A 26,447-nucleotide genomic window follows, 5' to 3' on the forward strand; every position below is an offset into this window, starting at 1 on the left:
TACTCTTGGATTTCGAGAAAACTTATGACAGGGCGGATTGGGATTTCCTAGAGGGTACCATGGTGAAGTTGGGATTCCCACACGTTTGGATTCGCGGAGTCTTCGGGCTGTACAGATCAGCCACCAGCAGGGTTCTCATAGGCGGAAGGTGAGGGGAGGAGTTCCAACTGGAGAGATCGGTCCGACAGGGCTATCCCCTGGCCCCATACTTGTTCCTACTCTTCGCAGAGGCGATGTCTCACTTTCTTAGGTCAAGTGTGAGCGGACTACGCGGCCTCTGACTTCCAGCGAGAGAGGAGACTGAGTTGTTAGACTCAGAGTACGCAGATGACACATGCCTCCACATAGAGGACGATGAGGTGATGCTGGAGAGAATGAAGCTGGCTCTTGATGTGCTCTACGTTGCAGTGGGCGCGAAAATCAACTGGCGAAAGTCGGTTGGTTTCCTCACAGACCTGGACTCCAGCACGGAGTGGGGAGTCCACTTGAGATTTAGATAGGTGAGCAGAGGGCAGACCGTCCGATACCTAGGGTTCCAGGTGGGACTTAACATCACTCCTGCCTAGCAGTTTCTTCTTGTCCTAGATTCTATTTGGAGAAAACTGACCTACTAGAGCACGGTTCGCCTCTCACTAGCCCGTCAAGCCCTGGTGGTTAACCAGGTCCTCCTACTGACGGCCTGGTACATCGCCTCGTGTTGATGCTTCTCCTCATTGTGCGTAGGGTAGCTTCGCCGCCTAGAGCGGAATTTCCTTTGGTCTGGGTCTGATGGCTCTAGGGACTCTAGGGCCAAGGTGGCGTGGGCGACCATCGTACGACATCGATCAGAGGGAGGGCTTGGGATCATAGACCCACAATATCAGAGTATGGCCCTCTTGGGCAAGCTAATTATCCGCGGTCTCACACCAGGTGGGCAGACCTGGAAGGTCTTACTGCAGGAGGGCCTTCAGGACTGTAAACCGAGGCTTGGCGGTGAGTAGAGGCCATCCCTGAGATGGATCTTCACTTCAGCCCAGATCACCCCCCCCAGATCACCTTTCCTGCGGAGTCTATTCTACGTGTGGTAGGGCCTCCGTAAGGCCCTAATCCAGAGCCCCCCCAGGTTGCCAAGAGGAAATAGACCGTCAGCCAGTGATCTGGAACCTCCAGGTCAAAGATAGGGAAGGGGCACAGATACATGAGCGCCCCCACATCCAATGGGCTGGGTGGGAGGCCGGGCCAGCTCGTTCCATCAGGACATGGCGGGAGGTGTACAGGATGGCGGACGAGGAGGTGCTGCAGCGAGTATCAGGATGCACGAGAGGAGTGGAGTTGAGGAGAAGAGAGATAGACACAACAATACCTCCGGAGTGGCTTGCCCCCCCGATACGAGAGCCAATAGAGGCCGAGAAGGTATGGGCAGCTAGGTTCTCTCCAGCAGGCATCCTTCTTTAGGTGGCAGGTAGAGTGGGTGGCGCCCCCCAGGGAGCCTTCTTCACCATTCAAGGGGGGGGACGTCTGGCTCTTGACAGAGGGCAACAGGATGAGGGGATTGCCACCCTTTCATGGAGGAGGATTCGGGTGGTGGGTCTTCAGGGGAAGACTTGGCGACTGGACCCCTATGTTTTTTAGAAGGAGCTCAAGGAGTGGCATCTTTGGATCTAGGAGGGTAGACCACTTGATGAGTTGGAGTGGGATCTAGGAGAGTGGCTATGGCCGGCCTCTGCGGTAGCTAAAAAGCCACCCAGGTTCCTAGAGTATACTACCAGGATTGGCAGACATGTACTAATGTAGGAGGATATGGACTGGGCGCCGTCACGCAGGAGGCATTGGGCGGAGCACAGCATCACGGAGCCCTTCCAACAGACCTTCTGGCATCGCCTATGGGATAGCTGGAGGCCGAGGAGGGCATCGTATTTTTTATGGCTGGTGGCATATGGAGGCTTGGCGGTGGGAAGCTGGCTTGCCCAGATCCAAAAGGAGGGAGGTTGTAAGCGCTGCACACAACAGCCTCTGGAAACCCCAAAGCAATGCCTTTGGTCTTGTAAGGAGGCGCAGCTCGTGTCGAGAGGAGCATGCCATATCCTTCGACGTATAGCGCCCAGCCTTGGGTGTATTTCATGGGGAGCTTTCTGTTGGCAGGCAGTCAGCTAGAGCCATCACCTTTTGTTTGAGGCTGGGATGCAGGACACGATATTCATGATCGAGGCAAGGTCATGCGCAGTGGTCGGTCTGGAGACGCTTTACTCATCCGCTAGGTACTGGAGTCCACAGCAAACCACTCGGAGATATGGGAGATCATAGGAAGTCTTACTGGATAGCATATTTGGAAGGTGCAATGCCAGGTGGCTTTCGGCGGAGAAAGACTTTCAGCACTTGCGACCTTAGCAGAGCTATGGACCTCCATCATCCATTCCCTCCGCGGCTGATGGGATCGAGTGCAGGGCGAGTCCAGGGCTCGTCAGGAGCTCCGTGGTCACTTCATGCGTACCTGGGGAGGCTAGGGCCTGTTCTTTGTGATGCAGGCAGACAGCCCCATTTGTGATGCAGGTAGGCAGCTCTAGTTAGTCTGTTGAGCATGAGCACTCTGTTGTAATCAGTTTTTTTGAGTAATATAATCAGCCACATTTTACTTGCAAAAAAAAAAAAACCTTAGGGTTGTAGGGGGTGTTCACAACCGAACACGATAAGTGCCCGTAATTGTGTGTCATAAGCACATACAAAATAATGCCATGAGTTTGGGGGAAAAAACCTCTCCTACTAAGAGTAAAAAGTGCCCCAGTGTCCTACTGATCACCGATACTCCTATGTGAGCATAGGCATAAGTGAGGCGTCAGTGAAATACCCAACAATATCTTTAGCCATTGTAGTCACATTGTTCCTTCTCTCTCTTGCTTTCTCTCTTTGTCTCTCCGTGTTCACTTTCCCAGTGAAAAGCATGTCATCAACATAAAGCACAAGAATAATAAAATCAGATTCATGATGTCAAATATAAAGAGTAGCCTCAGTAGCACTATTCTGAAATCCAAGATGCAATAGATGAGAATGTATGTGAGCATATCAAGCCCGTGGAGCTTGCTTTAAACCATAGAAAGACTTCTTAAGACAACAGACTTTGTACTCTAAGCCTTTAACTGCAAATCCAAGAGGCTGAGAAATATGTACCTCTTCAGTGAGATATCCATGGAGAAATGACATCTTAATGTCCAACTGATGCATCTGCCAATGAAAGTGGGCAACAAGGGCAATAATACTCTTGATGGTAGTAATGCAAGAGGTAGGGGCAAAAGTCCCCTCAAAGTCAATTCCTTGATGTTGAGCATAGCCCTTGGCAAAAAGGGGGGCTTTGTATTTGTCAATAGAACCATTTCACTTTCTTTTAATTATATAAACCCATTTGGTACATATTGCATGCTTGCCGTGAGGCAATTTCATTATTCAGGCTTGGCAGATTGGGCGATTGCTCCAAGAGGTGACACAAGCAAGGGGGGATTTGTATTTGTCAATAGAACCATTTCACTTTCTTTTAATTATATAAACCCATTTGGTACATATTGCACGCTTGCCATGAGGCAACTGCACAATGAGAATGTACACACTTGGAGTGGATTGTTAATAATGTCGTCTGAAAACATGGCCAACAAAGGACAGTGTTATACAGTCTGCCCAAATGCTGCTGATAATGGAGAAGGGGCTAGAAAGAAAGACATGATAGAATGAGGATGGAAAGAATGTCTGTAAGTGCAGAAAAAGATGGACAATAAGGGGCCGCAAGGACCAAAGTAAAGAAGGATAGGGTAGGGGGAGGGGGAGGTGAAAAGACAGCCTGGTGGTGGGGCAAGGATGCCCAACTGTTGAGTGGCACAAGAGACAGGTGCTGAGAAAGTTGGGATGAGATGTGGGATGCAACAGCAAGGAAGAAGCAGAAGACCGAGGAACAGCTGCAAGCTGCTTAGGCTCCAAAGTAGAAGAGATGCAAGAAAGGGACTGTGATGTCGCATAGCTGTAGCAGCAGTTGTAGGAAGGATCTCCTCTGTAAATACACCCCATTACACTCCTCACATGAATATTGCATCCAGTTTCTAAGCAGATGCCTAACAAATCCAAGTGACAGGCCCATACAAATTTGTTCTTATATATGTGCTACTGATCACATTCTTTTTAAACACCATGAGTCTCACTCTCACTTAAAAAGAGCTAGGCACTTGTCTTTCAAATAACATGAAGGCATAAAGAACAAAGTTCAAACACTGAGCATACCTGCAATACTTTTGATTTCCGCTGTATAGCACGCCTTAGATCAAGTAAACCAGAGGAAGTAAGGAAAAATGTCACTACATATTGTTCGTTCACTGCATCAACAAGTGCATACTTAACAACGTCAAAGGAAGCCTGAACAAGGCTGAACAAATGCTTAGACATAGTTTATAAGAGTCCAAATGTCATTCCATGTTTCACCACAGGAGTGTGGTGGCAAGTGCTTTGCAGATGTGTCATATTGTGGGGAAAAACAAGTATTGCAAATGCGTTGTTTCACTGTGCAATTATCACACATGTCAAAAGCATTTCAAATAAGGTTTTGCATGTCAAGAAATCATGTGGTGGTCCTTTTTGCTCAGATTGAGAATTGATGTTCCAGTGCAGTACCTTACATATGAATCATAACTATAAATTCTAGACTACTGGACCTGTAGGAGTCAAATATTCTTTTCACTAAGGAGGCATTCTGTTTTCATGTTTTCAACTGGTGTCTTTTTTTTTGGGGCAGCCATCTGCAAAACACTGAGAATCCTCACCTTGCCTCTAGAGAGAACCTTTTCTAGGTATATTGTTAAACACCCATATCCGGCTTGATTTCACATTGGTATTCTTTTCTAAGGCCAAATTCTCCACTACCATTATGAAGAGATTGCCCATTTTGGCAAAGAAAAGATAAAATGCATCCATATCAATGGCATAACTTCTTGATAGTTTTCCTAAAAGACAAACTTCAAAACAGAGTTTAGAATGCAAAGCTGTCATATGAACTGCATTCAAAATTCAAATTTCATCACTTTACACCAGAGTAAAGAAAGTAAAAAGAAAAAAGTCGAGCTCCCGACCCGACACACTGCTGCTCTTGCCCCCGCCATCGCAAACCGTCGAAACCCCCCCCCCCCCCCCCCCCCCCCCCCCCCCCCCAATTCGCAGGGGGACTCCGCCCGCCTGCAACCATCCGCGCTGCCTCCCCTTCCTTCCCCACCCTGGTTTCTCCCCTGTGCTGCCCCCAGGCAGGGACGTGCCAGGCCCACCACACTCACCGACACCACTCTGACTCCCCAGGCACTCTTCGGCCTTCACCCTCCGGATCCAGGCCCCCCACCCGTGCGGCTCCGGCCTGACGCGATCACCCATGGTGCCTGGTGCCCCACCACTGTCAGAAAATAGACCCCCCATCCTCACTATCACACCTCCCCCCCCGTTGCTCCCTCCACTTGCAGAAACAACACCCCCTCCTCCAGCAGTGCAACAGTGTGTTTGGTAGGTTCTCAAAAGAGATGTGTAATGGAAACCTTTGGTCAAACGCTGGTGCATTCTGCGAGTGCCCCCCGGTCAAAACCTTGCACATAGTCCTCTCAGAGGAACAGCTCTTAGCAGTCCATGCCACAGAGCTGGAGCTAAAAGAAACAACGATCTTTGGTCAAGTCGTAGGACACTCCCCGTCCAAGGCTCAGCTTCGGGATTGGCTTCACTCCACGCTGCGCATCAGCACAGCGCAGATAGTGGAGGCGATTCTCATGGGTTAAGGAATCTTCATGGTATGACTCACCTCGACAGACGCAGCCCAGGAGTTAGTGGCCAGTTCACCCTATGCCTCCACGAAGGGGGTCATTTACATGGTCCCTTGGTACAATGGTTTCACAGTGGAGGCATTCGCACTCCACAACAGTTTCCTTAGGCATCCGGTCACCCTACTCTTCCCCAAATTGGCAATAGAGTATCGTCAGCTTGTGGAAGACTTTGGACAGCTCTTCGGCACTGTCCTTCTCGTCTCTTTCGCGAACGTAGTGACAGCCGCAGGAGTCCCAAAAGTACGGGTGGCAGTGAAAGAGACAAAGAACATACCACAGTTTCTAGAGATTGAGGCAGGCGCAGACTTCTTTAGGCAGTAGGTTATTGTGATGGGGCAGCCCGGGTGGTGCCTGCGTTGCCATGACTTTGGGCACCTGGCAGCGCAGTGCACGCACTTCGGAGCCAAGGCAGCCTCGCCAATAGGCCCATAGGTAGACGTGGACGGCTTCATATGGGTCTAGGGATGACAGAGAGGGAGACGGCACAAGGGGCCATAGCCAGCCCCTCAAACACAACCACGGTACTAGGGAGCACGAGGGCGAGTATCGACCCCCCCCCCCCCCCCCCCCCCCCCCTCCCTCCCTTGCCCCACCAGACAAGACCACAGGTCTACACATCCACCCCCCACAGAGCCGTCACAGGCAACCTCACCCGACGGCTCATGTCCCCCATTCCCCCCCCATTCTCGTCTCTTTCGCGAACGTAGTGACAGCCGCAGGAGTCCCAAAAGTACGGGTGGCAGTGAAAGAGACAAAGAACATACCACAGTTTCTAGAGATTGAGGCAGGCGCAGACTTCTTTAGGCAGTAGGTTATTGTGATGGGGCAGCCCGGGTGGTGCCTGCGTTGCCATGACTTTGGGCACCTGGCAGCGCAGTGCACGCACTTCGGAGCCAAGGCAGCCTCGCCAATAGGCCCATAGGTAGACGTGGACGGCTTCATATGGGTCTAGGGATGACAGAGAGGGAGACGGCACAAGGGGCCATAGCCAGCCCCTCAAACACAACCACGGTACTAGGGAGCACGAGGGCGAGTATCGACCCCCCCCCCCCCCCCCCCCCCCTCCCTTGCCCCACCAGACAAGACCACAGGTCTACACATCCACCCCCCACAGAGGCGTCACAGGCAACCTCACCCGACGGCTCATGTCCCCCATTCCCCCCCCCCCCCCCCCCTCCAGAGCTACCGGCCCCCCCCCTACACCTGCCAGGTGCCTCTGACCATCCCACCGCTCTTCGACCCTCCCCCTCTCCACCATCCCCCCACCGACCAGTACCCCTGATCCTCATCCACCACAAGCAACCCCCCTCCCCACAGGAGGTGAGGAGCCCCATACACCAACATCCTCCACTCACTGGAACTCTAACGCGCCCCCCCCCCCCCCCCCCCAAAAGAGCCACCGGCTCTTCCATCCAGGCCGCCTGTCACACTTTCTCGAGACAAGCACAGCTACTACTACAGGAGTTCTTTCGCAGTGGGCCGTGGTCTTATCTAAGAGTTGCGGAGCACGGAGAGTTTCCACTACCCCTAGAGGTGGGAATCTTCATGGCACGCAAGTCAAGGAATGGCAAGGTCCATCTACTGGCACCAACGGATGGACCAAACTACCCTTTTTTTTCTTCAGACGTCTCACACAGGAGATTTGGCATTGACCCAGATAGAGGAGGAGGTGAAGAGCCAAGTGGCAAATCACATCTCCCAATGGATGGGAGAAGGTGGACTGGCACTTTCTCCCAGCAATGGCTAGGTTGCATAATGGACATTAACTGGTGGGCTAGGGGTGAGGTCCCACATCTAAGCATTATCTTTTGAGCCCCTCCGCAATGGAGAGCCCCGATGGATGTGATCGAGTGGCCCCTCGCACAAGCGGCCCATTTCTACCAGTGCACAGAGTTTTGCCTCTCAGCTTGGCAGATAGAGGCCCTGGTGGTACCACCAGACGCATCCATCACTCCCATGGTTCACCCAAGGGCTACCATGGGGGAATGGAGCTCACCGTGCAGGCCGGCAGCGAAGCGTATCCACATGCCTCATAGCTCCTCCTCGTTAGCAACTTCCATACTGAACAGATGTTTGTTTGGTTAGTCACAGGTATCCCCATGAGTCTACATCTTGCATCCTAGAATGTGAGTAGCCTCTACTATAGTGGAGCACGTGGTTCCAAGAAGTTGATTGTTCAGCAGGAGCTGTAGCTTGCCCTTGCCAGACAAATCAACATTTTACTTATACAAGAGCACAAGCTCACTTCTCCCAGGCCCAGCGGGTAGGAAAGGTACTCCTTGGCAGTTCACACACTTACTGGGAGCATGCCATCAATGCCCACAGTAGGAGAGAAGGCGTATGCACCTCCATTAGCCCAAGCCTTACCGCCTGTGTACAAGACCACGGAACGATCGTGGCAAGGAGGGTTCTATGGATCAGATTGGATATTGGGGACTTGTGCCTTGGATTCCTCAATGTCTATGCCCCTATTGAGGTTAGGGCATGCAGGAGGTTCTAGGTGGAGATTGCAGCAGGACTCCCAGAGGTGGACTCCTGGATCGTTGGAGGAGACTTCAACAACCTGGAGGCCTCAAAGGACTAGTAGGGCACACGCAAAAACTATCAAGGCATGGTTGGGGAGGAGCAGGAGGCATGGGAGGTCTTTTTACTAGCAGTAGAAGCATGCAATGCTTGGAGAGACGGAGCTTTCCATAGGAGGGCAAGATTGCTGGACTCCTCCCGAGGATACAGGCGGCTGGGCAGAGTCCTGCCGAAGCGACTGGACAAGTTCTATGTGGGAGAGTGGGGATGCTCTCGCAGAGGCTAGGTAGGGCAGTTGGTGGGTGCCACTTTGTCTAATCACTGCCCGGTTCTTGACACTAAACCCCCCACCATTTGCCCTAGACACATGATCCTGTCGGATCCCTAACTCAATCTATAGGAGGGAGGAGATGAAGAGACAAATTGAGTAGATTTAAACTAGGGAGTGGGACAAGAGGAACGGGATCGCAGAGGAAATTGCAGAGGTCCTAGTCGAGTCGAGTAGTATCTACTGGGAGGCAGTCTTACAAGCTAGGCAGTAAAGCTGGGAGGAGGAGAGAGGACTCCGGTGGGACCTAGCAGCCATGTAGAGATTACTATAGGAGGCACTAGAGGATCCCATCCTCCATGCACACGAGGTGCGCACAAGAGCAACTATTGCCGACCTAGAGGACAGACGCTCGGAGTTCTCTTTCCGTACCTCAGTAGCCTTCTGGGTGTAGAAAGGAGACATGATGTGTAGGGAATTTTTCCAGGTGCACCAGCCTTGCACCTTAGGAGAGCAGATACGTAGTCTTCGGGATCCGTATAGAAGGACTCGTTCTAGCCCAGACGAGGTGATGGAGATTGCCACCAACTACTACAAGCGCCTTTTCCAGCAGCAGATAGCTTCAACTAGAGGACAATGATGTAGACAACAGGTCTGGGATCCCATCCCATCCCTTGTCACATTGGAAATGGGACGCTCCCTCCTAGCCCCCTTCACAAAGAAGGAACTAGAGGAGGCTTTCCATAAATAGGATGGGCAGAAATGCTTGGGAGAGGATGGCCTCTCTAAGGCCTTCTTCACTACCTACTGGGAGATGGTGAAGGACCCCTTACTGCTGGCCTTCAAGGAGATTTTCACTTCTGGACGAATGCCAAGGAGTCTTTTGGCAGGTCTTATCAGTCTCCTCCCCAAAGGGGGAGACCGGTTGGAGCTATCCCAGTGGAGACCCGTCACCTTGTTGTCAGTGGCCTATAAGGCATTGGCAAAGATGATTGGTAGACGACTCCGCCCAGTGCTTCCAAACATCATTTATGACACACAGACAGGCTTTGTCCAGGATAGGAGCATCCTTGACAATATCTTCACCTTCTCTGAGGCGACTAAGTGAACCCAACACAGTGGTCAGGGACTGGCTGTACTACTGGATTTCGAGAAAGCCTATGACAAGGTGGACTAGAACTTCTTAGAAGACACTATGATGAGGTTGGGCTTCCCCCCAGCATGGATCTGTGGGGTCTCAGCACTTTACAGATCGGCCACCAGCAAGGTTCTCATAAGTGGTAGGCGAGGGGAGGAGTTTTGACTGGAGAGATCGGTCCAGTAGGGCTGCCCCCTGGCCATGTACCTGTTCTTACTCTTTGCAAAGGCGATGTCTCACTTGCTCAGGTCACGTGTGAGCGGGTTACGTGGCCTCCGACTTCCAATGAGAGAGGAGACGAAGCTCTTAGACTCAAAGTATGAAGATGATACAACACTCTGCGTAGAGGACGATGACTTGATGTTGAAGAGAGTGAGACCGGCTCTCGAGGTGTTCTGTATGGCAGTGGGAGCAAAAATCAACTGGCGAAAGTCGGTTGATTTCCTCACAGATCCGGACTCTAGCACGAAGTGGGGCGGTCACTTGGGATTTAGATGGGTGTGCAAAGGGTAGACCGTCCGTTACCTAGGGTTCCAAGTGGGACTTGGCATCACTCCCGTCCAGCAATTTCTTCCAATCCTTGACTCGATTCTTCGGAGGAAGCTAACCTACTGGAGTATTGCTCGCATTTCCCTAGCAAGCCGAGCCCTGGTGGTTAACCAGGTCCTTCTAGCAACGGCTTGGTACATCACCTCGTGTTGGTGCTTCGCCTTGTCCTGTGTAGTACAGCTTTGCTGCCTAGTGCGGAACTTCCTCTGAGTTGAGGAGAAGGGAGATAGATGCAGCAATACCTTAGGAGTGGCTTTCCCCTCCAAGACAAGAGGCCAGCGAGGTATGGGCCGCTAGGTTTTCACCAACAAGTATCCCCCTACAGGTGGCAGGCAGAGTGGAAGGCGCCCCACATGGGACTTTCTTCACCGTACAAGAGGGGGGGCGTCTGGCCCTTGAAAGAGGGTAGCAGGATGAGGGGATAGTTGTCCTTCCATGGAGGAGGATTCGAGTGGTTGGCCTTTAGGGGAAGACATGGCGGCTAGACCCTTATGTCTTCTAGGAGGAGCTCAGGGAGTGGCACCTTTGGATTTGGGAGGGCACGCTATTGGATGAGCTAGAGTGGGATCCGAGAGAGTAGCTATGGCCGGCCACTGCGGTTGCCAAGAAGCCACCGAGGTTCTTGTAGTACATAGCCAAGATTGACAGACACGTACTAATGCAGGAGGACATGAATTGGGCGCCGTCGCGCAGCACGCATTGGGCGGACCACATCATCACGGAGGCTTTCCGACGGACCTTCTGGCATGGTCTATGGGATAGCTAGAGACCAAGGAGGGTATCGTATTTCCTATGGCTGGTGGCACATGGAGACCTGGCGGTGGGGAGTTGGTTAGCCCAAATGCAGAAGGAGGGAGGTTGTAAACGTTGCACATAGCAGCCTCTGGAGTCCCCAAAGCACTGCCTTTGGTCATGTGAGAGACAGCACAGCTCGTGTGGAGAGGAGCATGCCGCATCCTTTGTCGTATAGCACCCAGCCTTGGATATATCTCATAAGGAGCTTTTTATTGGCAGGCAGTCACCTAGGGCCGTCACCTTCTATATGGGGCCGGGATACAGGACACGATATTCATTATTGAGGCAGGGTCGTGCGCAATGGTCGGTTTGGAGGCTCTACCCATCCGCCAGGTACTGAAGCCCACAGCAGACCGCTCTGAGGTATGGGAGATCATAGGGAGTCCTACTGGATGGCATATCTAGAAGGCGCGATGTCAAGAGGCTTTTGGCGGAGAGAGACTTTCAGTACAAGCGACCTTAGCAAAGCTCTGGACCTCCATCATCCACTCCCTCTACAGTCGATGGGATCAAGTGCACGGTGAGTCCAGGGCTCGTTAGGAGCTCCGTTGTCGTTTCCTGCGCACTTGGGGCGGCTAGGACCTGTTTTTCATGATGCAGGCAAGCAGCCCTAGATGGCGATACACCCCTCGTTCATGGCTTCTTGCCCCCATCCCCCCTAGACCGCCCTGAGAGGCATGTATATTTGATATATCTGTGACTCTGATCAGCTCCAGCTAGTCTGTTGAGCATGAGCACTTCCTTGTATTCAGGGGTTTTTCTGAAGTAATATAATTAGCCACATTTTATTTGCAAAAAAAAAAGAGAGTAAAGAAAGTATTATTAGATCTAAATAGCATGAGTATAGAAACTTACATATGAAGCTATTTGAAAGAAGACTGCATGCATAGATAACAGAGAAAGAGACTGCCAGTACATCTCTGAGATCAACTTTACATCCACAAATTGGAGAATTTAACCTTTGTAAATCAAATGAAAGGCCTACACGGAAACCCGTAGAAAATATACAGGCCTTAACTGAACCAATAATGAAGCCACCAAGTACGATCATTCCCCACTGGTTCAAAGATCGTAGCATAGAGCCACCCATGAGAAAATTGGATGAGAAGGCTATTACTGAGAATGCAGCACCAAAAATGAAACTGCTAGATACCATTTCACTGATTGGTAAAAGCTTATGTTCATCTTCAAGATCCAAGTTGGCCTGATTGTAACTACCACACAGCACCAGCTTGGACAGGGTGGCAATTTGAACAACAAAAGCCAAAATAAGTATTGTGAGGCCAAATGCCATCATATCAGTGCCAAACTGAGTCCATTTTGAGCGTGCTAGAGCAGCTGCCTCACTGAGATATGTAGTATAGGCATTAATAATGCCTGCAAGTTTGACTATGCCTTCCTCAGGACTTGCCTCAGAAAACTGAAGATGAGTCCGATTCCCCATTTCACTATGAGCATGCTCGTAAAACTTTTGTAAGCTTGCAAGCTCACTTAAGTCAAAACCACTTAATGTTGATTCTGCATATTTCTTAAAGAATCGTTTTACCTGCATAAACAGTAAATGAAGCTTTCATCACATTCTGAAAGCCAGAGAAAATATTTACACAAGAAAACAACAGAATTTTTGAAACAGACAACTCAGTCAGGACAATTTATAAGATTTTTCTCCTCCATTCAATCCATATACACATGCAACTTCCAAAGATTGTGTACAACCCAGTAACTGAGATCTATTTTATAAATTTCCAAGTGTTTATTCACACATTGGGTAATAGTTTCAGCACACTTTTTATCCCGCTCATTGGCAGTACTCCACAGGGTGGGAAACAAAGAACAGAGATTTCTACAGCCATGAGAAGTTTTCTTGCTTGTGACCCTCATACGCTGGATGCTCAATGCCAAAGTGAGTAAATCCATGGCCCTTTCCATCTAAAACCACATCAGGCTAAAGACACAGAGAATTCTAGTGGTCAGTAAAAAAGCTGCAGCTGCTGAAAACATGAAATCTGCTTACTAATTGCAATGCAATGCACATATTGTGATATTTGAGCAACCTTGAATCATTTGAATGTGTGAAAGGAAAATATGATGGGGTAGCAGCAGGAAAAGATTAAAACCTGTTCACTGTTCAAGCACATCACACTGAGGTAGTGTTCCATCCATTTTATCACTGTCCAATCATGTTTGTGCTGAGACTTGATTTCAGAGACTTCCATGGTCCAAGTCCCAGGAACCAGGCTGAACAAATCTGCATTAACTCGGCCGATACTTGAACATCCCAAGACAGAAATGAACTAGCATTAGTGATGAATGCAAGCAGTGTACTAAAGAACTGAAACTGAACATGGCTGTTTGTCTTTGATGAACACCATTGAAAGCATATAATACATTTATTGCCTCAATTCAAATGACTAGGCAATGATGACTAGAGTTTTGATCTACAAAGCATTCTTTCCTGGCATTTTTGAAAGTAAAATCAGAAGAAAATAGAAAAGCAAATTTGGTTATCACCATTGGATAGACCATGCTTGGGCAGGTCACAGCAAATGGTTCAAATGTCTGTATGTGATCAAGCATGGTATTAATAAATATCAAGAGGCATTTAACTACGTATGTTTATTGTAGCACTTGGCCAACACTACCCTCAAAGCGCCTATAACTCAAGGGCTACTAAGTTATCAATCTGAGGCATCATAATTACTCCTGATCATCCCAACTAGCGAGAGAACCTAACGCATCATCTAGACAACATAACACACCCAAACTGTGTATGAGAATAAGGCTTCAAGCTAATGTTGTGCAAATAGTTTCCTCAATCATGTGAGGGCATAGATTGCTTTGGCGGGACCCAAATTTACAGCAGTGTTTTTCAGAACATTTGGGGTATCCTAAAAGGTAGAAAGTCACTATAAAACAGTAATTCAGGTCAGTATTAAAGGACCTAAGTCCTAATACAAAGTGCTAGAAGCTATTCACATGGCTTTCACATGTGGCTCAGAATAGTGCAGTCCACCGTCATGACATTAAGTTCTGGTTTTCTTCCAATTTGGCATGAATTTTGCCTCAATTTCAAGATAAAAATTCTGATCAGTTTCAGCTCAGTTTTTGATCGGCTTGAGAACCATTTATGGTCACTTTTGGCATCAGTTTTTGCAATGAGTTTGTGATCAGTTTGGGGTCACATTAGCAGCAGATTGTGATCAGTTCTCTGATCAGCAAGTGATCAGTTCGTGATCATATCATGCTTAGTTTTCAATGGTTTACATCTAGTTCCATGGGCAAGAGCATATGTTATGATGCCATTGATGTTTTAGCATGGTTTATGCTTGGTTATGCTATGCTATGGTTTGGTTTTGCTAAATGAGTTGAGCTCATGAGATATAGACATGTCACATGATAATCTGGCAATGTTTTTAAGATTTCTTTCTGAGTCTTATGTTATGTTATGATTGGCTGGTAATTTTCAGCATGTATTGGATATATGGAATGGTTGAGCAACAATGTGCACTGTTGTGTTATCTATGATGCCTTGTGGAAATTCCAATCCACTATTTTGCTTTTGATGCATCTAGCAATGCAATCAATGATGATTGCAAGGATTTTAAGGGGGAGGGCTGTCATGAGGACATATATTTTCAAAACCTGACTTAACATTTGGATTAATTTTTAATCACATGGTTAAATAAATGTTGCACATGTGACGTATTATTGGGGTAAGAGTAAATTTATGAGCCCGGGACTCTACGAAATCACGGGATGTCAAAGGTAAAAGATGCTATAAGTTATGCCGCACACGTACTTGCTAGTATCTGGTGCCAGTTGTTGGCTTAGGTCATTCATTTGGCCATAAGTGTCTAGTGACACTAGAGAAGTTGCGTTTAATGGAACCTAACACCAATCTGATGATCAAAGATGGCGCGCAGAGACACTCAGGAGTGGAAGATGCCTAGCCAATGTAATTATTGGCCAACCAAATTATTTTTCAGGGTACCAAAATAATTCTTAGATTAATTTTCAGTATTTAAAGACTGAAAATTAATATTTAGTTATGGATAATAATGCTAGAAAAACCATTTTAGAAGGCTGCCACTTGTCCAAAATGCCCATGCAAGACTGAAAAACGTTTTTAGAGGCTAGGGAGAGGCATTTTTAGTGTATTCAGCCTATAAGAGAGAGGGAGGAGATGTTGATGGTCTGATTTGCAAACATTGGAGGACCTTTTGAGGTAACCAAGGGCTGGAGAAGACCAATCAATAGCAGGTGATAGCATCTATAGGCTGTTGAGACAAGGCAACAGCAGTAAATGACTGATTTTCTTCAGTTCTTTGCATCTACATACTGTTGTGACAGGGTAGCAGCTGCATTTGACTGATTTTCAGTCATTCTTTGTAACAAAACTCTGAATTTTCTCTCTCTACAGCTTTCTCTCTCATCTTCCAGCCATTTCATAGCCTTGCTCCGAAGATCTCAGTATTTGGACCCTTGGAGACTGAGAAATTACAATTTTATTTGTTGTAAACCCTAATTTACAGGATAAATCGGAGGCTAAGAAATTGCAAATTTCTGTACTGTAAACCCTAATTTACAGCAGAAATTAGGGTTTAGCAGTAGCCTCGGGAAGCATGCCTAAAATTGGAAGCTCCAAGACTTGGATTTTTCGGGGCTGAAGGTGAATTTCAGCTAAATTTAGGTAGAGGACTAGCCAACCATTGAATGTGGGGCATTTCCATCGTCTATGAAGTGGGTGAAGACCAATTAATTGCCCGAATCAAGGGGTAAAATAGATTGAAGACTTACTGGTCACTTTGGACAACAAGGGGAGTTTGGATTGCGAAGGGAATCGAGAGAATCCCATTGTAAATCAACCTCTTCTTCAATAAAGCTAAAGAAATACTGAAAGGAGCACCAATTTTGGGACCAATCCAGTGTACATTGTCCAAGATCAGTAGGTAAATTTGTATTTTCAGATTTGCATTAACTGTTTGCTACTGTAATCAAGTTGTAATCACGGATTTACCACCCATCCATGGAAGGAAGGCTGGTTACAGTGTAAGGCTCCCATTATGAGGAGAAGCTATGTGTAAGCACGGACATTGGGTGGATCCTAACTTGTTTGTTAAATGAGGTTAATGTGACCGGATGGCAAAAAGGTGACCCTTGTGGATCTACCCTTTGGGCTAGATAGAGTAGTTATGCTTGTAGGAACTCTAGGCACAATGCATCAAGTTGTAGGGTATGGGAGTTATCAAGGGCCCCTATTTTGGGGTCCCAGCGGTGAAGGGAATATTCCTTGGCCAACTAGGGAAGGTTCATAATATGTTTGAACACGCCAACCAAACTACCTTTCTAGGCTATAAAAGGAAGACCTCTCTAAAGCCATTGTTAATCTATCGTTCACCCAATCAAAGTTCTTCAAGTCACCCTAAGCTCTTCACCTATCATATGTTTGGGTCGCCATCTAAACTTCACAATGGAAGCACAGGGGTGGACAAAGCCATCTTTATATCAGTTCGTTTGAAATTAAATCAGTTTTTGTTCTTCGCATATTTGTTGTGCGTTCTCTACTCCTTGTTTAGATTCCGTCCACTGTGTCGTATAATTTCTATATGGTATCTGAGCCCAAAGGGCTTTGAGAAGTGAAGAGTACGTGAGAGGCAAGGGCTTCAACAGTGAAGAGGAGAAATGTCACCTGCTACATTAAGTAGTGGTGCTAGCGCATTAGGTGGTCGTGTTGTTGTACCGGCAATTCAAACACTGAGGATTCATCCACCAACCTTCAACGAAGGCAAGTTAGATGGTACAAACTATACTTTGTGGAAGTTTAAAATCACAACTATCCTTGATTCTTATGAGCTTCTAGAGACGGTGTTAGGAACTGACCCAAAATTACAACCCACTCCCAACCCATCAAATTCGAGTGTTATGATTCCTCCAAATGCAGATCTTCTACGAGCTTGGAAACGAAGGAGCAAAGATGGACTATGTGCCTTAGTTACAAGTTATTTTGATAGTGTTTTGACCTTGATTCAGCACACAACCAAGGCAACAAAGGCTTGAAATGTAATGAAGATTCTGTACGAAATGCGAAATTAAACAAGGATTCAGAACTTGGAGAATCAACTAGCAACAGAGAAGTTTACTAAAGAAGAGACAGCTGAAGCATTCATTACTCAGATCAAGAATCTATGTAACCGGATGGTTGGTGCTAGGATACAAAAGACTAGTGAGGAGCTAGCTCAGAGATGTCTTTAAATTTGTCTACCAAAGTTTGATGGATTGGTAACTGCCCTAAATACTCAAGTAAGACCCCAAGCTTTTATGTTTAAGGAATTTTGTGCACTACTAATGGAGGAGTTAAGGCTTAACGCCCGAGAAGGTAGCAACACTGGAGATGTTGCATTCTCTGCCAATGTGAAAGGCAAAAATGGTTCCTCTACCAATAGTGACAAAAAGAAGGTGTTGGGTATACCATACCCTAAGTATAAATACATTCTTTTATTCTTTGTGTGTACCACATTGGTACACACCTATCCGTCGACTCACTCCCACTATTCAACATTGTTCAATTCTGGATCATTGACCACCTTGATTAATGCGCTTGCTCTCTTCTCTCTCTCTCGATCTACTTCTGCTTCAACTCTACGAATTGGTATCAGAGCCAGGTTACATGCAGATAGTGGAGACTAAGGTGACTCTTACAGTCAACACGCAGGAGTGTGACCAAGCGACAGGCGTAACAGTCTGGCGGACTATTGAAGAGCAGGCAACCAGTCAACAGCACACGAGGGAGCAAACATTTGACGAGGACTAGCGCGACTAGCACACGGGCGACAAACGGGAGATGTAGGCAATCGACGCGGCAACCAGCGCAGGCGACAGACGAAGATTGCGCGTGTGGCGAGGCGATGTGGGATCCAGGTCAGCGCGATACGACGGTCGACAGGCACCTGTCTTCGTCAGACGGGAAAGTCAACGCCCCCAATACTTTTTTTTTTCTTAAAATCGGAAATTTCGAGTCTGATTTATTCCCCCTCTTCCGAGTGTTCACAGAAGGAAGCACAAAGCATGAATCTGTGCAAATTTGCTTCTTAAAATTTGGGACTTTTCCCAGATTTGGTGCTAGACATATGTGTCAGAGACTCCTGATCTATAAATTGCAGACATTGAGTCTCAGAAATTTTGGGGATTTTCAAATGCAAGCAAATTTTTTGCTTGTTTAAGCCAATTTCTTGGAAATTGTGCACTCTTGGACCCTGAAATTTGGAACTTTTTGCAGAAACCATGAAATTTCTGCAACATTAGCTCGTATTTGATGCTCCATAAGATGTATTGATGCAATTGGAGCAGATTCACTACAGAAATTTTGGGGCTTTTCACATTGATAATGTATTTTGAGTCGATTTGAGACTGGACAGTGAAATTTGCAGCAGATTCACTGCTGAGTGGGAGTCTTTTGAGTTTTGGATGCTTCAAATGTTGAAAAAGGGCAGCTTCTCTTGGTATAGGTATTGCTGAATACTCACTATGCAGTGAAACAGTGGTAAATACTGCATTTGGGAATTTTAGTGATGCACTATTGAAGTGGAAGTTGTCTTTAATGCAAATGTATCAGTTTTGATTCATGTATATACTGTAATCAATACTTAAGACTGAAATTGCAGCTAAACATCTGCTTCTTGGACACCTTGGAAGTACAAGAGTGTGTACTTACTATTACAATTCAGCAACCTTGCTATTGGCTCAAAGCATTCAGTCATTTATTGCAGTTGTATATTGCTGAAGATGGCTCGCAGTGCATCTACATCTGACACAAAGAATCTCTTTGAGATTCGTAAATTCGATGGCAATGGTTTTGATCTTTGGAAAGATCGTATGTAGAGTATACTCTTTCTAAAGGATTGTGATAATGTTTTAGTAGAACATAAGCATGTTGCTTTGTCAGATGAGGGTTGGGCTAAAATGAATAAAAAGGCCATTACTTACATTAAAATGGCCGTCACAGATGATATCTTGGTCGATATAAAGGGGCTTGATATTGCCTATGTAGTTTGGAAGAAACTCAAGGCTACTTATGAAAATACAACTCCTATCAATCAGGTACATCTCATGCGGAAGTTGGTCAACTTGAAGCTTGATGAGTCCAAGCTTGCCTCAGAGCATTTGAATGCTTTCACTGGTATTTTGAGTCAGTTACAAGATGCAGGTTTGCCAACTTTTTGATCTTAAATTGAGGGCTATCTTCTTGCTCATGACCTTGCCCGATTCATGGAAAGCATCAATTGTGTCATTGAGCAATAACCCTAACTTGACATTTGATGGTGTGCATGGTTCTATTCTAAACGAAGAGATTAGACGCAAGGCAAGTGGGAAAAACAGTGGATCAGCCTACAATGTAAGAGGAAGAATTGAAAAAAGATATAATGCTGCAAATAAAAACAAAAATCGCAGCAAAAGCAAGGAAAAACAACAAGATGTAACTTGTTATCAATGTGGGTGCAAAGGGCATAAAAAGCCCGATTGCAGGTACTTTAAAAAAGAACAAGAACACAAGAAGCAAGCTAATGCAAAAGGCAAAAAGAATGAGAAGGATGGCAGCTCTACCCCTAAAGAGACAGAACAAGCAAATGTGATATCTAGTGTTGTTATTGAGGAAATAGGAGAGGATAAATATGCTCATTTGCTCGTTGCATTTTTAGATCCACTACTATGACAATGGAGGACATATATATCACTAAAACAGATGTGATAGATGCCTTGTTGTCAGCTCATGATGGAGTGTCACAATCGTGGATTGTTGACAACGGTGCTTTTGCAGGCACTTTCTTCACTTGGAAGAGTTGATGTGAAAAACTCAAAGCTTGACTTTTGTGATGATTGTGTTCTTAGTAAACATGTAGAGAGTCCACACTCTCATGGAGCCTCTAAGAAGGTAAATATCTTGGATTTAGTCCATTCTGATATATGCACCATGCAAATAAAAACTCATAGTGGTTTTCATTATTTTGTGTCTTTTATTGATGACCATTCTAGGAAGCTATGGGTCTACTTGCTTAAGCAGAAAAATGAGGCATTGGATGCTTTTAAAAGGTTTTATGCATTGGTTAATACTCAAAAGAGCTTAAAGTTAAAATGCATAAGAACAGATAATGGGGGAGAGTATGTATCTAAAGAATTCAATAAGTTTTGTGATGTCAATGGGATTAAACAAGAGCTTACAGCTCCTTACAATCCATTATCTAGTGGTGTGGCTGAGCAAATGAATCGCACATTATGTGAGAAGATTCGGTACATGCTGTCCACAGCTAATCTCTCGCAATCGTTTTGGGGAGAGGCACTTAAAACCGCGTTGCATACTTCATATGACCACTTAAGTGTCTTTGGTTGCGAATGCTATATACATGTACCTGTTGATAGCAAAACCAAACTTGACATGAAATCTCATAGAGGCATCTTCATGGGTTATGAGGATGAAGGTGAAATGGGCTATAGAGTTTGGGTTCCAAGCATGAAAAAGGTGCTACGCAACCGAGATGTGGTATTCAATGACTCAAAGCTACTGAAAAATGTCACATCTAATGACTCAAATAAAAAGAAAGTTAAATTTCAGCATGATCAATTACTTGAGCAACCATCAACCACTGAAAATTCAACTCCTTTTGATGCCGATTATGACAATCAACATATCATTATTAAGCCAGATGAAAATGGGCAGCAAGGGGACGTTGAAAATCAACTTGAGCACCAAAATCAGCATGCTGAAAATGAATTACAGCAGCCTGAACATGTAGTTCAGCAGCCAAACAATGAGGTAATTGACATTGAAGACCTATACAAAGATTTGATCCTTCTTTGAACTACATTTTGCTCACAGATGAAGGTGAACCTCTTACGTATAAAGAGGCCTTATCATGTGAATTAAAGAAAAAGTGGGAGCTAGCTATGCAGGAAGAAATGAAGTCATTGTATTGGAATGATACTTAGGATTTGGTTACATTGCCCAAAGATAGGAAAGCCATTCCTAACAAATGGGTCTATAAAATCAAATGTGTGGATGGCAAACCCAAATACAAAGCCACATTTGTGGCTAAGGGCTATACACAAAAGGAGGGCATTGATTTTGAGGAAGTGTTTTCTCCTGTTATCAAAATGACCACTCTTTGAGTGTTATTTACCATTGTAGCATCTATGGATCTTGAACTTGATCAGATGGATGTTAGAACTGCATTTCTGCATGGTGATCTGGAAGAAGAGTTGTACATGAAACAGCCCGAAGACTTTGTTATACATGGAAAGGAGCATTTGGTATGTAAGCTTAAGAGAAGCTTGTATGGTTTGAAACAGGCTCCTAGACAATGGTTGGTATAAAAAGTTTGACGTCTTCATACTCTCACATGGATTTAAAAGGAGTAGTACAGATCACTGCTTATATATTAAGAAGGTTGATGATGGAAGCCTTATTATACTTGTGCTTTATGTGGATGATATACTTATTGCTCGTAAGCATAAAAGCCAAATTAATGCATTGAAAAGGCAGCTGAATTCAGCCTTTTCCATGAAGGATTTGGGTGCAGCTGAGCATATTTTGGGCTGCGTGTAACACGAGATAGAGAGCAAAAGCTCTTATTTCTCTCACAAGAAAAGTACATTAGCAAAGTACTTAGACTGCAAAAAATAGTAGCACTCTCCACTAAAGCTTTAAAAGAAGCAATTTGGCTTGGTCATTTGGTCAAGGATAGAGGATGACCACCAAAACACCTGTACTTAGATGTGATAGCCAGAGCATTGTATGCCTAGCTAAGAATGCCACGTTTCACGCACGTACCAAACATATTGAAATTTGGTATCATTTTATCAGACAGGTTTTGGATGACGGTCTAGTCACCTTGACTAAGATCAAATCACAAGATAACCCTGCAGATGTTCTCACTAAAAGTCTTGCAAAGGCTCAATATGAGCATTGCATTAGACTTGTGGGAGTTGGTTAAAGGATCGCTTCAGGCCTTTAAGTGGGACGTTGTTGGGTGTAAAAGCCCTTTACGCTCTCTCGTGTATATATTACTTTACACACGTGAACTCACCCTAGCGGATGTAAGTGTACCGTACCCTAAGTATAAATACATTCTTTTATTCTTTGTGTGTACCACACTGGTACACACCTATCTATCGACTCACTCTCACTCTATCTCACTGTTCAATTCTGTATCATTGAGCACCTCAATTAATGCACCTACTCTCTGCTCTCTCTCTCTCGATCCGCTTTCGCTTCAACTCTACAAAAGGGTGGTAAGAAAAAGTTTCATGGAGAGTACTTTTACTACAAGAAGAAAGGACATGCAATTGCAAATTGTCATATCAAAAAGGCACATGAAAAGAATGGCACCATGAAGACTAAAGGGAAAGAGACAGCCAATACGGCTAAAGTAGAGTTGGACTTATTCATGGCGACCATTCAGGAAGTGTATTCCACGGCGCAATAAATATCTAACACTAACTCATGGGTATTGGATAGTGGCGCCTCTTGTCACATGAACAAGAAAGGTCTATATAGTTCTATGAAGCCTCTGCAAGAATCCATTACTGTGATGGTTGGGAAAGATGCAAAATGCCACACTGAAAGCACAGGTACTATTTCCTTTGTTACTGCAAATGGTAAACTCAAGAATCTTTCAAATGTGTTGTATGTCCTAGAGATTAAGAGAATCTGCTATATCAATCGCTTCTATAACTTATCTTGGCCATGAGGTGAGGTTCACTAAGATAGGTGTAGAAATTATCGATAGTGCTGGCAAAGTTGTCGGCAAAGAAGAAAGAAGGAACAACCTATATGAGATAAGTGCTCTTACAACCACCGCTAGTGTGGACACAAGTAAACTTTAGCATAAAAGATTTAGTCACATTAGTTGTATAGTGTTAAAGGAGATACATAAGCAAGGTATGGTTGCTCATCTACTTGTAGTAACTAAAATGAAGGAGTATGTGAAGCTTGTATGATAGCTAAGCAACAGAGAAAGGTATTTCCACAAGAAAGCAAGAACAAAGCAAAGGCTCCTCTAGAGTTGGTGCATGTTGACTTGTGCGGTAAAGTGCCTACAAAAGCCTTGAAAGGTTCTTGTTATTTTAAGTTGATTGTCGATGACTACAGTAGAAAGATGTGGGTGTACTTCCTTCATGATAAGGCTCAAGTTTTTAGTGAGTTTAAAAAATTGCTAAAACTTGTTGAGAATGAAACAGAGAAAAGTATGAAGAAGTTTAGAACAAATGGTGGTGGTGAGTTTGACTCAAAGAAGTTTGAAGACTTTTGCAAGGACAAAGGGATTAAGTGTCAATTGATGATGGCTCATACACCTTAGCAGAATGGCATTAAATGCCAAAATCACATCATTGTGGAAATGGCAAGGTGCATGCTTAAGGGCAAGTTATTGCCTAACCAGTTTTAGGCAAAAGCTGTTAATACTGTAGTCTACATTCTCAATCCGAGTTACACAAAGGCTCTGAAGGACAAAACTCCCCATGAAGCTTATTCTAGTAAAAAACCATCTGTCTCACATTTTAGAACTTTTAGATGTGAATATTATGCATATATTCAAAAGGATAAGAGAAACAAGTTAAATCCAAAAAGCACAAAATGTATCTTCTTAGTTATAGTGATGAGCAAAAAGCTCACAGATTGCATGACCAAGAGGCAAAGAAGATCATAGCAAATCGTGATGTAGTGTTCAAGGAGCAGCCACATACAATGGAGGAGGAAAATATAAGTTCTTCCACTCTATCATCTAGCAAAGTAGTCCACTATGAACCTATCCCAAGAGTTGTCTCTACTCTCAAGGAGAAGGAAGCATCGTCTTCAAATGATGAGAAAAAAGTTCGCCAACTTGCAATCATGCTACCAAAAAAGCCATTGCCGCAATGGGTGAAGCAGCTCTATGATTGCAATAATCCTATGCCTACTACAGTTGAGAAAAAGGCAAATAGACCAAGAAGGTCTCTGAGACCAGAGAAGCAAAGAAAGGCTTTTGCTCACATACTCAATATGGCCTTGATGGCTGAGATTATGAGAGAAGTAAAGGAGCCCACAAACTTGGAAAAAGCACTTGCCAATCCAGCATGGAGAGCACCTATGCAAGCTGAGTATGACAGCATAATGAAGAATGACACTTGGGAGCTAGTGGATCAGCCAAAAAAGAGGAAGATTATTGGCACCAAGTGGGTTTGCAAGGTAAAGTACAAGGTTGATGGCAGCTTAGAAGAGTACAAAGCCAAATTAGTTGCACAAGGATTTTCACAAGTTAAATGATTTGATTTTCAAGAATCATTTGCTCCAACTGCTAGAATGACCACTATTCCTACGGTACTTGCAATGGCTGCTCATATGAAGTGGCTAGTTTACCAAATGGATGTCAAATCAACGTTCTTGAATGGTGACCACAAGGAGCACGTGTATGTAGCCACCAAGGTTTAAGGGCCCCCATTCTGAGAATAAACTTTGAGCTGAAGAAGGCATCGTATGGGCTAAAACGAGCCCCTAGAGCATGGTACCAGTGGATAGATAAATTCTTTCTAGGTTTGAATTTCAAAAGATGTGCCTCACATGCTAACTTGTATGTTTACGGTAGAATAGTATCCGTGACTCTCGCCATCGCGCCACAACGCTTCCCCCCACCTCCATCTAATCCGATACCCGCAACCAACTCCTCAGACCTAACCTCGGCAACATAGAGTAGGAGGGCGAGAGACGCCTCCTCGACAGGGCACTCCGAAGCCCCCCCTTGCCCGCCCCACCCAACAAGACCGCAGTCCCTCACATCCACCACTTGCACCACATATTACCTCACCTGAGATCCCACAACCCCCACACCCACCCACCCCCACCTCCCATGCCCCCCCGGACCCTAGTCCACAACTCCCCCTTCCAAGACCACCAGTCTCCCCCACACCTGCCACATACCTCCAACCATCCCACCATCCCCCGACCCTCTTCCCCCTCACCACCTCCCTTGCCGAGTACCCCCCCTGATCCACACCCGGTTCAGGTGATCCCCCCCAAACCCACCCCCCCTCCTCCCACAAGAGGTGATGAGTAGCACACGCCTACATCCTCCTCGCACCAGTAGTGCTCCCCCTCCCACACAGCCACCAGCTCATCTGCCCCTACCGCTCATCACACTTTCCCGAGACACACACAGTTGTTTCCATAGGAGTTCTTCTGCAGTGGCCCATGGTCCTACCTGAGAGTTGCGGAGCGCGGAGAGTTTCCACTACCTCTCGAGGTGGGGATTTTCGTGGTTCATAAGTCAAGGAGGGGAAAGGTTCATCTACTAGCACCATCGGATGAACCAAACTACACATTTTTCCTTCAGTCATCTCACTCAGAGGATTGGACAACAACGCAGATAGAGGAGCTGAAGAGTTAGGTGGCGGACCACACCTCCCAGTGGATGGGAGAGGAAGAACTGGCACTGTTTGCACAACAGTGGCATGGTTGCATGATGGACATTAACCGGTCGAGGTCCCACACTTGAGCATTATCTTTCGAGCCCCTCCACAGTGGAGAGCTCCGCGGGATATGATTGAGTGGCCCCTGGCACAGGAGGCCCGTTTCTACCAGTGTACAAAGTCACGACTCTCAACATGGCTGATAGATGCATTGATAGTACCACCTGGAGCATCTATCACCCCTATGGTCTGACCGAGGGCCACCATGGGGGACTGGAATTCGCCGTCCAGACCGGCGGCAAAGCGTACTTGTATGCCCCATAGTTTTTCCTCCTCATCAGCAACCTCCATACCAAACAGATGCCTGTTCAGTTAGTCACACGTTTCCCCATGAGCTTACACCTTGCATCCTGGAATGTGAATAGTCTCCACTATAGTGGGGCACGTGGCTCCAAGAAGTTGATTGTTCAGAAGGAGCTCTAGCCTGCCCTTGCCAGACAGATCAACGTCTTATTTCTACAGGAGCACAAGCTCACTCCCACCCAAGCCCAGCAGGTTGAGAAGGTACTCACAGGCAGCTCGCACACTTGCTGGGAGCACGCCATAAGTGCCCACGGCAGAAATGGAGGCGTATGCACCTCTATTGGCCCGAGTCTTACTGCTTGTGTAGACCACGGGACGATAGTGGCAGGGAGGGTTCTGTGGATCAGATTGGATATTGGGGACTCGTGCCTTGGAGTCCTCAATGTCTATGCCCCTACGGAGGTTAGGGCACGCAACAGGTTATGGATGGAGACCGCGGATGAACTCCCAGAGGTAGACTCCTCGATCGTTGGACGAGACTTCAAAAACCTGGAGCCTTTGGAGGACCAGCAAGGTAGAGGTAGAAACTACCGGAGCATGGTGGGGGAGGAGCAAGGAGGCATAGGAG

At 46.1% G+C, this 26,447-nt stretch overlaps 1 protein-coding gene across 3 annotated transcripts in view; it reads right to left on the bottom strand.

Moving 5' to 3' along the window:
* LOC148039280 (Alkaline-phosphatase-like family protein) overlaps positions 1-26,447 on the bottom strand; it is a 182,263-nt gene that overhangs the window by 36,948 nt on the left and 118,868 nt on the right. For all 3 annotated transcript variants that reach the window (XR_015690400.1, XM_087675170.1, XM_087675171.1), the window contains exons 12-14: positions 13,201-13,351; positions 11,939-12,629; positions 4,240-4,331 (exon numbers count right to left, since the gene is read on the bottom strand). Coding sequence is in view for 2 of the 3 variants with exons in the window: in XM_087675170.1 (XP_087531296.1) it covers positions 4,240-4,331; positions 11,939-12,629; positions 13,201-13,351 (934 nt within the window). In the remaining variant the exon portion in view is untranslated. The remainder of the gene's footprint in view (positions 1-4,239; positions 4,332-11,938; positions 12,630-13,200; positions 13,352-26,447) is intronic.

The sequence above is a fragment of the Lygodium microphyllum genome, chromosome 3, assembly GCF_053477565.2.
Source record: "Lygodium microphyllum isolate KBCC chromosome 3, Lygodium_microphyllum_v1.1.10, whole genome shotgun sequence".
In the NCBI taxonomy this organism is placed as follows: domain Eukaryota; kingdom Viridiplantae; phylum Streptophyta; class Polypodiopsida; order Schizaeales; family Lygodiaceae; genus Lygodium; species Lygodium microphyllum.